At 38.0% G+C, this 14,685-nt stretch overlaps 1 protein-coding gene across 1 annotated transcript; it reads left to right on the top strand.

Annotated features, from left to right (window-relative positions):
- The first annotated feature begins 10,682 nt into the window (after positions 1-10,682).
- LOC124857066 (cytochrome c oxidase subunit 6C-1) lies at positions 10,683-14,617 on the top strand. The gene is made up of 4 exons (XM_047348160.1): positions 10,683-10,835; positions 13,095-13,209; positions 14,240-14,372; positions 14,495-14,617. The coding sequence occupies exons 2-3, from the start codon at positions 13,105-13,107 to the stop codon at positions 14,363-14,365; spliced, it is 231 nt and encodes a 76-aa protein (XP_047204116.1). The 5' UTR covers positions 10,683-10,835; positions 13,095-13,104; the 3' UTR covers positions 14,366-14,372; positions 14,495-14,617.
- The last annotated feature ends 68 nt before the right edge of the window (positions 14,618-14,685 follow it).

The raw sequence follows: 14,685 nt of genomic DNA, 5'->3' as shown, positions 1-14,685 counted from the left end.
TACAAAAAACGTCAACCTTCAAATAATCATGTACAGTTATGCACTCAATACTTGGTCGGGAATCCTTTGGCAGAAATGACTGCTTCATTGCGGCGTGGCATGGAGGCAATCAGCCTGTGGCACTGCTGAGGTCTTATGGAGGCCCAGGATGCTTCGATAGCGGCCTTTAGCTCATCCAGAGTGTTGGGTCTTGAGTCTCTCAACGTTCTCTTCACAATATCCCACAGATTCTCTATGGGGTTCAGGTCAGGAGAGTTGGCAGGCCAATTGAGCACAGTGATACCATGGTCAGTAAACCATTTACCAGTGGTTTTGGCACTGTGAGCAGGTGCCAGGTTGTGCTGAAAAATGAAATCTTCATCTCCATAAAGCTTTTCAGCAGATGGAAGCATGAAGTGCTCCAAAATCTCCTGATAGCTAGCTGCATTGACCCTGCCCTTGATAAAACACAGTGGACCAACACCAGCAGCTGACACGGCACCCCAGACCATCACTGACTGTGGGTACTTGACACCGGACATTTTGGCATTTCCTTTTCCCCAGTCTTCCTCCAGACTCTGGCACCTTGATTTCCAAATGACATGCAGAATTTGCTTTCATCTGAAAAAAGTACTTTGGACCACTGAGCAACAGTCCAGTGCTGCTTCTCTGTAGCCCAGGTCAGGCGCTTCTGCTGCTGTTTCTGGTTCAAAAGTGGCTTGACCTGGGGAATGTGGCACCTGTAGCCCATTTCCTGCACACGCCTGTGCATGGTGGCTCTGGATTTTTCTACTCCAGACTCAGTCCACGAAGGTCTGGAATCGGCCCTTCTCCACAATCTTCCTCAGGGTCCGGTCACCTCTTCTCGTTGTGCAGCGTTTTCTGCCACACTTTTTCCTTCCCACAGACTTCCCACTGAGGTGCCTTGATACAGCACTCTGGGAACAGCCTATTCGTTCAGAAATTTCTTTCTGTGTCTTACCCTCTTTCTTGAGGGTGTCAATAGTGGCCTTCTGGACAGCAGTCAGGTCGGCAGTCTTACCCATGATTGGGGTTTTGAGTGATGAACCAGGCTGGGAGTTTTAAAGGCCTCAGGAATCTTTTGCAGGTGTTTAGAGTTAACTTGTTGATTCAGATGATTAGGTTCATAGCTCGTTTAGAGACCCTTTTAATGATATGCTAATTTTATGAGATAGGAATTTTGGGTTTTCATGAGCTGTATGCCAAAATCATCCGTATTAAGACAATAAAAGACCTGAAATATTTCAGTTAGTGTGCAATGAATCTAAAATATATGAATGTTAAATTTTCATCATGACATTATGGAAAATAATGAACTTTATCACAATATGCTAATATTTTGAGAAGGACCTGTATATATATTGTTTTTTTTTTATTTCTCAATGTCTTCCAAGAGAATTAATTCTATATTTTTGGAAACTTCTGTAAATGTTCTAAGCATAGTTTGACTCAGTATATCCTATTTCTGTCTCATCCCTTTATAAAACCCAGAAACAATGACCATTGAACCTATCCATGTTATGGTTTTTTCACAGAAGCACAGCTAAAGCATCAAAGCAACAGATATAAATTACATAAGTAATGAGTACACTATAATAGAAAAGTAACAATAACTATAGAGAAAAACAAATGTATCTAAAACTGAGTAGTCAGTCAGTCAGTCATTTTCTACCGCTTATTCCATAGTGGGTCGCGGGGGAGCTGGTGCCTATCTCCAGCAGTCTATGGGCGGGAGGCGGGGTACACCCTGGACAGGTCGCCAGTCCATCTAAAACTGAGTAAAAATATTAAATTAAAGAGTGAAAAGAATATTAGTATGAAACAGTTTGGGATGGCAGTAGCAAGTTTCAGTGTGACACACTTCATTAACATGGTGTATGTCCCTGATGTGTTTCTGAAATGGCAGTAAATTTATTATAACTTGTACACAAGCTGTGAGAATGTGAGCAACTGCACATTATATATGGGGTTTGTTGATGGCTTAACAAGCACAGTGATGCCAACCAGGTACTGATACTTTTGGCAATGTGGGCATGGGCTCAAGTCCTGCAAGAAAATTTTATTAGCATAACACTTGCAAGCAAAGAGAAATATTAAGTGCTCCAAGATTTTGTGGTAGATGGCTACTGCAACTTTGGACAATAGGACCAAGACCAAGAAATGACATGACTTTACACAGAATCTCAAGCAGCTTGGATTCAATGCCTCTCTGATAGTTGTAACCCATGTCCTGGATACTCTAGATAATCTAGAATTGACTTTGCTTGACAATTTATTTTTTTGTATTAAGTTTTCATTAGCTGTAAGCCATAAATATCAAATTAATACTTGAAATATATCACTTTATGTTTAATTAATCTATGAGATTCACGTTTTGAAATGAATTAATTACCTTTTCAGTTATATTACACTGTATTGAGATTCACCGGTACATGCAAAAGGTTTGTGTCATCACTTGAGAAAATAAAGTGCTGACAAAATGCTGTTAAATTGTCTTCAGATTTACTAAAAGAGAAACTTCTCATGAAATCACAAGCAGGATAAGAAAAGACTAATAGACAAAAAACAACACAACAGCGGCATGAATGAAGCTTCTCTTAAAATTCACAAAGTCTATATAATTGTAATGCATTCTCTGCAATGTTTTGTCATGTCGGTAGTAAAAGTATGCAGTAATTGGCACCAAAGAGTTTGTGGACAAAGGCTGACAAGAAGACTTGTTTCTTACAGCTTAACACACCAGGAACAAAGAAATTGAGTCAAGACAATGTGGGGAGAAGAAAACCCCACATGGATTGAGATTTGATGCCAGAGTATCAGGAGGCTGCAACAGATGATCATCCAACAAAAGAAAGTGATTCTTCACCAGTGTTCTCATTCTGTGTTCTGCTTTCTTTCAAGAAGGCAGCTGGCTTTTACTGCTCTGGAGACAGAACCAAAAAAAAATCTCTATGTGCAGCAAGACTAAACACGGAGTGTGTTATTGCTCATAAGAATCAAACAAATGTGAGGCTTGTTTCTGAGATGCCAAAAGCAGGCTAATGAACAAATGTTAGTGCATCTCAAACTCTGATTACCACCTACAGTTCCTGTAAAGAAAAGGACGTACAAACATATTGTAAATAAATGAAAATGATCAATAACTGAAGGCGGGTTAATGTAACTCTTGCAGCTGTAAAGATGCTGAATATTACTGTTTTCACTATTCTTCAGGAAATACAGGCACGCAAACAGTTTTTTGATGCAGTTATCAAGTGATATGGCAACACTTACTGGACACTGATAGAAGGAATGGGACTAATTAATCAGGAAAGAAACAAATCATCTGTATTAGCAAATGGCAAATACAAGCCAAATCCAAATCAATCTTTTTCTTCTCTTGTTTTATGTTGGGTAGAAATTCTTGACAATGAAATGAGAAAAGAACACACAGATTACAGATGTTGGGAATTGAGTCCAGATCCTGAAGCAAATAAATGTTGCTTTTATTATTGTCCTAATCGTTACAATCTGGGCATTTTCTTGTTTCTTTCTGAAGTCTGCATTTTATTATGGCCTCAGATTTAATATTCTCATGGCACTCATTCAGAAAATAAATACGTTGAAGACAATATTTATTCTATTCAGTGGATTGGTTTCCTTAATTCTTCATTTGAGATGTTTTTTTTCCTTTTTAATGCACACACCTCCATGACATGAGTTCTGTTTTTATTATTAAAAAAGAGCAGCAAATATTACATATTGTAGTTATTCTGTTTTCTTTTGTACACTTTAAAGATCGCTGGGATAACATTTCTCAGTTCAGTTCAATTAGCGCTAGTCAGATTTAGTGTATTAGTGATTATAAATTACTCATATCTAGAAAGGTTTCTCTACATCCAGAAGACAACACTTTACACCCGATCTTCACTTTAGTTGTACTTATGTGAAACCAGACTAAGAAAGAGAGAGCCTCTGAGAACACGGCAAAGAGAAACTTTAGACAGAAGACAACAGGCTGCCAGCATTGCAAAAAACCCAAAGTTAATGGCAATGATAATTGCAAACAACACATATGGGAAGTAAAAAAACAAGTAAAAACAAAAAAGTAAGGAAAAGCTTAAAGCTAAAGTAGCATAGCTATAGAAATAGCTCAGCATAAACCAAACCACCCAAAAGGTATGAGGTGAATCAAAAGAGAGGATTTCAATGTGTGAAAAATCTGCCGAAGTTATTCAAATTCAATTCAAATTCAAAAATACTTTATTAATCCCAAAGGGAAATTAAATGTTGTTGTAGTTCATTATGAAGGTTTCTTCAAAGAGCCGTTGTAGATGCTGATGGCTGTAGGCAGGAAGGATCTCCTGTAGCGCTCCGTCTTACAGCTCATCTGAAGAAGCCTCTGAGTGAAGACACTCTGTTGTTGTAGGACAGTCTCATGAAGAGGATGCTCAGGGTTCTCCATAATGTTCTTCATTTTATGAAGAATCCGTCTTTCCACAATGATCTCCAGAGGTTCCAGAGGAGTCCCCAGAACAGAGCCAGCCTTTTTTATCAGTTTGTTGAGCTTTTTTAAGTTCCTGGCTCTGATGCTGCTCCCCAGCAGATGATGGCAGAAGAGATCACACTCTCCACAACAGACTTATAGAAGATATGCAGCATCTTGCTGCAAACACCAAAGGACCTAAGCTTCCTCCAGAAGTACAGTCTGCTCTGTCCCTTCTTGTAGATGGCTTCACAGTTGCATCTCCACTCCAGTCTGTTGTCCAGGTGAACACCGAGGTATTTATACTCCTCCACCACCTCCACTTCTTCTCCCATGATAGAAATAGTTTTTGACTTATTCCTGTTTCTCTTAAAATCTACAATCATCTCCTTTGTTTTAGTAACGTTCAACATGAGATGATTATTTCCACATCATGCCACAAAGCGGTCCACCACCTTCCTGTACTCAGCTTCTTGTTAATCTCTGATCCACCCCACGACTGCAGAATCATCCGAATATTTCTGCAGATGACAGGAGTCTGTCTTGTACTAGAAGTCTGAGGTGTACAGAGTGAAAAGAAATGGTGAGAGTACAGTCCCCTGTGGTGCTCCTGTGCTGCTGACTACCTGGTTAGACTCACAACCTGTGGTATGTTTGTCAGGTAGTCTTTGATCCAGGAGATTGTTGAGGCCTCCATCTGAGTCTTCTGGAGTTTCTGACAAAGCAAATCAGGTTGGATTGTATTAAATGCACTGGAGAAATCAAAGAACATGATCCTCACAGTATTGCTGGCTTTGTCCAGATGACAGTGGGTTTGTTGAAGCAGGTGTATGATGGCATCTTCAACTCCAACTCCACAGCGATAAGCAAACTGAAGGGGGTCCTGATAGTTTATTGTTTGCTTACTCAGGTGGGCCAACAGGAGTCTCTCTAGGACCTTCATGATGTGAGATGTCAGGGCAACAGGTCTATAGTCATTGAGGACTGATGGGTGAGTTTTCTTTGGTACCGGAACAAGACAGGAGGTCTTCCACAACACTGGAACCTTCTTCTGGGCCAGGCTAAGGTTGAAGAGGTACTGCAGAATCCCACAGAGCTGCTCTGCACAACCCTTCAGGACTCCAGGGCTGACATGATCTGGACCTGCAGCCTTATTCCTATTCAGTCTCTCCAGTTGCATCTTCACTTGACTTCTTGAGGCACACAGGTGGTAGGGGGTGGCAAAGAGAGCATCAGCATCTTCTGATATGGTTGAAAGCAAACATGTAAAAGCAAAAGGGTCTAGGGCTGGGGTGCAAGATAAAACATTTGAGGAGTTACTGGACAGCTGTGGGTCCTGTGGGTCAAAGGAGGGTGGGTTGTCTGTTTGGCTGTGAGCAGGAGAGGAGGATGCTGTGCTTGTTTCTGAACTGAACCTATTGAAGAATGTGTTCAGTTCATTGGCTCTGTCCAGACCTCCATCGGTCTGATCATCCTTCTGCTTGAAGCCTGTGATCTTCTTCATCCCTGTCCACACATCTCTGATATTGTTTTGCTGGAGCTAGCTCTCCAGCTTCTTCTTGTTCACCTCCTTGCTGCCTCTTGTCTTGACTTTAAGTTGCTTCTGTATAATCCTCAATAATTCCCTGTCTCCCTCTCTGAAGGCTCTTTTTTTCTTGTTAAGCAGGTCCTTCAGGTCACTGGTGATCCAGGGTTTATTATTGGGGAAGCATCTCACGGTTTTGGTGGGGATGATGTTATCCACACAGAAATTTATAAAGTCGGTTACACACTCAGTCATGGCATTGATGTCCTCTCCATGTGGCTGGCACAGTGCGTCCCAGTCTGTAGCCTCAAAGCAACCTTGCAGAGCTTCTTCAGCTTCCTGTGACAATTGTCTAAGTCCTTTTTATTACAGGTTGCCTCTGAACAAGGGGCTTATATTTCGAGCAGAGAAAAACAAGATTGGGATCTGATTTGCCTAGAGGAGGTCTTGCTGTAGAGATGTATGAGTCCTTGACATTTGCATAAAACAAATCCAACGTTTTGTTTTCTCTGGTAGAGCAGCTGACAAACTGTTGAAACTGTTATGCTCCTAAAATCTTCTTGAACCAAAACTCCCTTAATATAGATGAACTGAAGGTGTTTTAAAAAATTTCTTGGACATCCTGTTAATGAAGAATCCCAATAAGCTAGTCTAAGTTACCAACGCATGGACTTTTTTTCTGTGCTTTCTGCACCCTATCTTTTACCAGAAGACTGCTATGTATTTCCAAGCATCAATATAATCCCTAGCTTGACAAAGGATGTTAAAAAAAAATATTGAATTTTATTTTCTTGCTCTGTATCACTCTGAGACAATCCATCCATCCATTTTCTATTCCTGCTTTTTCCATACTGGGTCACGAGCGAGCTGGTGTCTATCTCCAGCAGTCTACGGGCGAGAGGAGGGATACACCCTGGACAGGCCACCAGTCCATCGCAGGGCAACACAGAGACACACAGGATAAACAACGATCCATTCACACCAAATTACTAATTAACCTAACAATCATGTTTTTGGACTGTGGGAGGAAGCCGGAGTACCCGGAAAGAACCCATGCATGCATGGGAAGAAACATGCAAAGTCTCTGCAAAAAGACCCCCAGCCGGGAGTCCAGCTGAGACACAATCTCTGAGACTTGGAGACAAAATCTTTCTGCGTTTTAGCAACATCATGCAAAAGAAACAATAAGATCTTTGGCACTGAAAGCCCATTTGCTAATCTTCGAAAGTCAGTCAGTCATTTCTACTGCTTCTTCCATAGTGGGTCACAGGGAAGCTGGTGCCTATCTCGAGCAGTCAATGGGCAGGAGGCGGTGTACACTCTGGCCAAGTTGCCAGTCCATCGCAGGGAAACACAGAGACACACAGGATAAACAACCATGCATTCACACCCTATTACCAATTAACCTAACAGTCATGTTTTTGGACTGCGGGAGGAAGCCGGAATACCTGGAGAGAACCCACGAATGCACGGGGAGAACATGCAAACTCCATGCAGAAAGACCCCCGGCCAGGAGTCGAACCCAGGACCTTCTTGCTGCGAGGCAACCGTGCAGCCCATTTGCTAATCTTCGAAATATTTTACATTTTATTAAGGGGATAAGTACTGCTCATTAATAATAACAGGTTTTCACACTAATTGTGTTGTGAACAATTATCAGTGTCAGGTTTCTCTGAGTCTTGAAGCAGAAAATCGAACATCATACAGGCTTTTATATATTCCAGACATGCATGTAGACAAACTAATTAGATGACCCTGGTGTAATGAATAACTCTTTCTAAGTATCAAATGTTTTGTCAAGAAAACTTAACCAATGCTAATGCTAAATGGAAGCACATAGGAAAGTAAAGAGTATCGATCCAAGCACAGAACCCTGTGGAACTCCATAACAAATTTTAGTGCATGAAGAAGACTCATCTTTTACATGAACAAATTACAACATGTCAGATAAATAAGACCTGTACAAGCCTACTGCTCTTTCTTTTATACTAATCTCATGTTTAAGCCTCTAAAACAATTGGACAATCCACTGTATCAAACACAGCACCATGATGCAATAAGACAAGAACTGGAGACAAGTTCCCTATAATGATTTCTGAGTCCAAACTTGACATTTTTAGATCACTTCTTTCTTGTTATTTTAACAGACTAGATTAATGCAAAAATATTTGAATGACATTTTATTTCTTTTTATCTGCGACTATAGTGGCCTTTATTTTTGTTATTTTTTCAAAGTAGGCAGACAGCAAGTGGGGTGGAGAGAGGGGAAAGACATGCAGCATAGTTCTCCGGGGTTGGGACTTGAACCCAGGACAGTTGTATCAAGGACTGAGACCTCGGTATATGGGTCGCAGCACAAAAATCTGGAAAGAATCTCAGGACAAATAACATGTTCATTTTCATTCTCATTTTTGAAGCTGCTTAGTTTTATTTATTTATTTTTTGCAATGGATTGGTACTTCTTTTTTTTTATTTATCAAAAAGATCAATGTTGTTATTACAACTGAGAATCAAAGGATCACATGGTTCATCTTACCTTAGAGTACTAAATGTTGCTCCGTCTATCTTGTACAAAATAGTTCAGATTTAATAACCTTCCAGTATATATTTTTTTTTTTAATTGGAAAACACAACACAACAAGAGTTGTAGCCATAGTGAAGGATTCCCACACACTGAGCATTTTGACCTATGATGTAAGGTCTGGGATGAACACCTTATAAAACCCCAGTTTTATCCCAACTATCAATTAGACACTTTCCGTTGCAAAGAGGGATTATTATTATTTTAGATAACAAATCACGATTTTTTTGTCTGTAAAGACATTTATTAATACAGCTGCAGAAATATGAGCCAAAAAAATTCAATCTCTCGCTAGCGTCTCCTACACATATTCCCAAGCCCCCCACCAAATGTTTTTAATGAATGCTTCAAGAAAACAAGATCTGTTTGCCAGTGGTGAAACATAGCAATGGACCAAAAAAACAACCTGTGGCCATGAAAAAAATATTACATTTCTGTTTTGTATACAATTAAAAATTAAATCTTTAAAACTGCTGAGAGGGCGTATCAAGTGCCAAAAAACAAATTTTTATGATGGGGCAATTGAATTTTAATAGAATTGCTGACATTAGCTGGAAAATGTGCAATCCTTCCCAACACATTCCATGTGCTGAAATGTCTATGTCAAATGATCAAAGCCCCTATCACCCTTGATAAGCCAATAGGTTGCGTAAATTCCATACTTTAAGTTGTTTTGCATAAAAGTTTCTGCAAAATGACTAAACTGTAACTGAATACTATTTTCATAACCTACCCGAAGTGTGCTGTATATGAGCCAAATAAGAACCCCAGCTGTGAGGAAAGTAGCTATTATCGTGCATCAATAGAGACTGCATTTCTGTGCATCTGTGTGTAATTGACAGTAACACAGAGTGCAGATGTCAGTCAGTCTTTCATCAAGAAATGGTAAAACAAACTTTAAAAAACAAGTTTTGATCCAAGCCTCCTAAAAAAAGTTGCAAAACCAAACAAGTGAAAACAGTAACATGGTATAAGATGAACAAACGTTGCACTTCAAAAACAGCAGTACAGAGACAATAACAGTTCCATTCAGAACTATAAATGTCATCATTTGTATCTCTTATTGATTGTAGGTATAGTGATGTGTTTGAACTATTCCCCATGTGTTACAATATTATATATCCTATGGTGTCGTTGAGTTGGGTGCTTATGTTTGATTTACTGTGCATTTCTCCAATCCAGACAGGGTCTGTATAAAATATACAGACACCCACATAGAAAATTTGTGGCAAGAGCAAGTTGCTCTACAACCCTGACTTAGTTACACAGGTTCTGTTTGAGGGAACTTGCCAAAACTCCAGAAAACAAAAATACAAGAAGCCAGTGGAATAATTCCTAAAATGTTTGACACAAGTGTTTAGCAAATATAAGTAACTTTGGTAATTGTAAGTGACCTGAAACAGGAAGTTTAGATTTAATTTCAGACTGTGCGTATATTGCTATACAATGTACGTACATACATCTGCTTATACATTTAAAACCATGGTTTTAATTGTTTAAGCAGGTTTCACAGAGTTAGTACAGGGACACCAAAATAAACACAAAAATATAAACCCTGTATTTAACTAAAGTTGCACAGTCATTGTGCAGGAATGACCACATGTAGTAGTTTAATGGTGCCCTCTTGTGGTTAAACTCTTTATTTCAAAATTTCCGTCCAGCTTGTGGAGATCTATGATAAAAAGTTTAAATTGTTTACATCCCTACAGACAAAGGTACTGTAGACCATATAGGAAGTAAGAAAGGCAGTTAGTAGACTGTCATTTTTATTGCAGCTTTCACAGATAAAAACCACAAAGTGCTTCATAAAGGCAAATTATAAAAATTAAAAAAAAGAAATAAACTTAATTAAAAGGACCAAAAATGTGCACCATCAAAGGTACACTCTTCCACTTATAACAAAAACATTTATTTTGTGGTTGGAGACTTAACTGCTCATGAAGTTGTTCAAGCATGAACGCAAGCATTAAGGTTACAAAATAAATACTCACATTTTTTTTAATAAATATGGCGGAACTGGCCACAAGCAAATATTTATCGCATTAAATATTCGAAATGTTATATTGCTTAAAAGTTGTGTTTCACCCACACCCTCCCCTCATGACATCGAGAGCCCCCTATTAGCTCTGGTTTCTCAGCCCTCGGTTACTTTGCTTTTTAATGGGACTTTTTGTCCTTTCGCGGTACCAGTAGAGACTCTTCCTGTAAGGGTGAAAGACAGCTGAAGTGTGTTAGCGGTTTCTCTGAAGGTCGTCTGCCTTACTGTGAGTATTTTGAGAATGAATTCATTAAATAGTTTTGTTTGGTTGGAGCTTTTATCGGATTGCTCTATGCAGCGAAGCCAAACGTTAAGTTTTTTAGGCTTTTTTTTTAATTATTTCGCTGCTCTTCCTCCATGGCGCAGTCAGGTTAGCCGTTAGCTCATTTTGACCTAGCTAATATCTCATGATCAGCTAAATGCTAACTAAATAGCGGCTTTTAATAGCGAATGGCGGGGTTAATTGCTTGCTTATTATTTACATGCATCTCTATGATTAATGTCCTAATAATACTGGTTTGGAGAAATCGTTATGGACGAAGTCGTTGTTTGTCCGCAAGCAACCCATCGTACGACCCTGTGTCTCAGTCAGATGCTTTTGTTTTTGTAATGTAATGATCATTTAGCTTTTGCAGATGCTTAATTTTGATAATTTAAGTCGTGATTTGTTAAAATTACACTAATTTCTGGTTGAAAGTCTGCGCTTTAGTGGACGTGTTATAAGTGCTGACATGATTTGGCAAAAGTACATAATGGCGATCTGTCTATAGTTACCATACATGATAATCATTGGGTTTTTGAGGCTGTGAAGAGAACTTCTCGTCCTTCTCGTCGTAAATACAATATTAAATTGTACAAATAAATTACTAAAACATGAAAGTATTCTATGGGATTCATTTGTATTCATTTGTCAATACCTAAATATTACTAAACTCTGTTGTTTTATAATTTTTTGCTTTAAACTGAGTTGTTTTTAAATAGATAAAACAAAATTACTGAATGTAAAACAAGGAGCAGAGACTTAAGAGTAAATTTGTTGATGACAGTTTTATTTATACAGCACATTTAATTAGATAGAAACTGCATGTTTTACAGCGAAATGCTTGGCTGAAAAATAAATGCAAAAACACAACACTAACGTCACAAGATAATTGGTAAAAGTAAAGGTAAAAAACAATACACAATCCTATTTACTGTAGCGTTCATTAATGTTCACCAAACAGCAGTTTACTAGGTGTGGTATCGACATTTTCAAAGCTATTATTTCAACACAAGCAATTTAATCCAAAAGACCATCAAAATAATTTAAGACTGATACCAAGATCATGTGTGTTGGTTTAGAACATAAACAGAGAACATTTAACCTTGAAACAAAAAAACAATTAGCTTGGATTTCTTTTCAAATAAAAAAAATATAGTTCAATCGTATAGTCAGGCATTTTTGCTGGAATCTAGGTGTCGTGTAGACTAATTAAGCCTGTGCTCACATTTCAGAATCGGTTGAAAATAGTATAAAGTTGAAAACATTAACTAAAAAGACTCAGTTGATTTAAAAGAAATTATACCTATCTGTAGAAAAGGACAAACATGGTGGTGTTAGACCAATACTTCAACAATAAACGTTAGCTGTGTTGTTGGAAGGAATGGAAAAAAAACTCGAGGCATGTTAACTTGCTAATTGTTGCTAATAGCTATTTAAAATATGTTTTTTGGGGGCCTATGCTGTAGTAGTGTACTCTCCAAGCAAAAGACTGGAGCACAAACAGCCTCTGACTCATATATAATGCTTAATATTAACCCTAATTGGGTTGAAACAATTAATCAGATTAATTGTGAATAATCAATTATTGAAATAATCATCAACTAATATAGTAATCGATTAATCGTTAACTAGAGTATACAGACTATAAAACATGCCATTTGCTCGAAGAACAACAGTAAACCTTAGAGCAGTAATCAGGGCAAAATTGTACAGAAATAATATACATTTTGCATTAAATATGAAAAACCTTTTTTGTAGGTAAATATTCTTTGTCCAGAACTCCTCAAGTGGCATATTTTTAGCTTCACAGGGTTCAAATTCTGAAAAAAAATCTCCTGATAAGCATCTTTTGCTATCTGGTTATTCATTGATTAATCGAGAAATTAATCAACAGATTAATCGATTAACAAAATAATCGTTAGTCGCAGCCCTAAACCCAGTAAATACAACCTGGTAGCATGTAGTGCTTAAAGTTATATATTTTTTCATGCTGATTTCTATTAAGAAATAATGCATAACTCAACAAGCAAAAAGTTATGCTCTTTGTTTTACTTGCAGAGAAACAAAATACATTTTGGGATTTGTTTACATTACTGGGAAAACAAATTAAAGGATTATTTGTAAATTTGCTTTCATAACAGCCATATTATGAGAAAAAGGAGGGATACTTTACTAGTCTGTCAAGTTATCATATGTTGCACTTTGTTTTCTTTCCCCCCACAGTTGATCAACCATGTCTCTGCCAAAGCCAGTAATGAGGGGATTGTTGGCGAAGCGCCTGAGGTTCCATCTCCCCATTGCTTTTACTCTTGCTATAACGGCAGGGTTAGCGTTCAAGGTGAGAACGGGGCACACATACAGCTCAACTTTGACTCGCACTGTAATGCAAACTATGATAAGATCACTTTAAAATGTTCTATAAGCATATTCAGTGTCTCTTAAAATGAGACAGATGTAGATATCTTAAGTTCAAGCCCTACGCAAAAGCCAAACAAATCAGTTTTTTTTGTTATCCTAGAAGCATGAAAGCATATGAACAGAAATGAAGTCCATAAATCATTCATTTTTGAGCTAACGTGTATTAAACACTGTACTATACTATAAGCTGAATAATTGGGAATGCTCTGTGTGCTTGAGAATGTTTAAAAACATCATCTAGAAGAAAAACTTTTTTAACTCTATGGTTGAAATAAAGAGTTGGAATAATCGGCAACGACCAACAACTTAATCCAACATTAAACTTCTGCAAATGCAAAACATTACAGATAGAACATGTGTGAACTTGGCAGTTCTATAGCAGAAACAATTTCATTTGAATTGTTTCTGGAAATGTACAACATCCTGGTTTTTTTTTTTTTTTTGAGAACCCGGTAGACCTTTTTTCCATCATTGTCCTTTTTAAGTCAATTTTAAACCTTTTAATTCATGTAAGCGACTATAGTGTAAAACTCAAAGTTTATGTCCACAGGTTTTACTGAAGTAGAGAAGCAGCAATAAAAGCTTGCTGTTTGTACAATATGATCCACATGGTAGCATGAAGAATTCAACATGACAGGTGGCTTCTTCTGTCCAAGTGGGGAGCAGGTTAATGGCTACCGTGTGTATTGGATACGTTATTTGTTTTTTTGGTCTGAAAGCCCATTTACTTTGTAGATTTAGATTTTAAGTTGGATTGCAATAGAAAAACTTGCACAACTTACAAAACATTTATTGAATATTATTATTGCTTCCATTTGTTGTGCAAATGATCAGTGTGAAAATTGTACTCCTAGACGTGGAAGTAAGCTGTACATTGTAACATTTGCCCTGCAGACCTTTTTATTTTAGCAAATGTTTAGGCTAACCTTTACACTCTTTGTTTGCAACAGTATACAGTGACAGAGCCCAGGAAGAAGGCATATGCTGATTTCTACAAGCAATATGATGCTGTCAAAGAGTTCAATGCCATGAGAGAAGCTGGCATCTTCGAGAGTGTGCGGCCCTCTGGAGAGTAAAGCTTCTGTGAGTCTTTGTTGATATTTAAAATTGATTTTTCACTTTACCACAAGCAAAATATTTTATGCTGATATATTTTCACAATTGAAACTGGCTGTGTCTAATCGTAACATATATCCTTCTTCCAGCTCCACTGTCCTGTCATTCATTCCTGGCCTGAAGATGGTTTTCCTTTGATGCTTACTGATCACATGTGAACATCGTTCTGCTGTTTGTTCCTCAAAATAAAATAAACTATTCTATTAATGAAACTCTGTCTCTGTGCTGTAGTCATAGAAAAAATGTTCTCACAAATCACAGTGCTGCCCAGATCATGTAT

This window comes from Girardinichthys multiradiatus, chromosome 20 (assembly GCF_021462225.1).
Source record: "Girardinichthys multiradiatus isolate DD_20200921_A chromosome 20, DD_fGirMul_XY1, whole genome shotgun sequence".
NCBI classification, from domain to species: Eukaryota; Metazoa; Chordata; class Actinopteri; order Cyprinodontiformes; family Goodeidae; genus Girardinichthys; species Girardinichthys multiradiatus.
Note: the sequence above shows the minus strand (reverse complement) of the source record. Positions and strands in the feature narration are given on the sequence as shown.

Coding starts and splice junctions, on each gene's coding strand:
- LOC124857066 (XM_047348160.1), top strand. CDS start 13,105: ATGTCTCTGCCAAAGCCAGTAATGAGGGGATTGTTGGCGAAGCGCCTG. Junction 13,210..14,239: donor CGGCAGGGTTAGCGTTCAAG/GTGAGAACGGGG, acceptor TGTTTGCAACAG/TATACAGTGACAGAGCCCAG.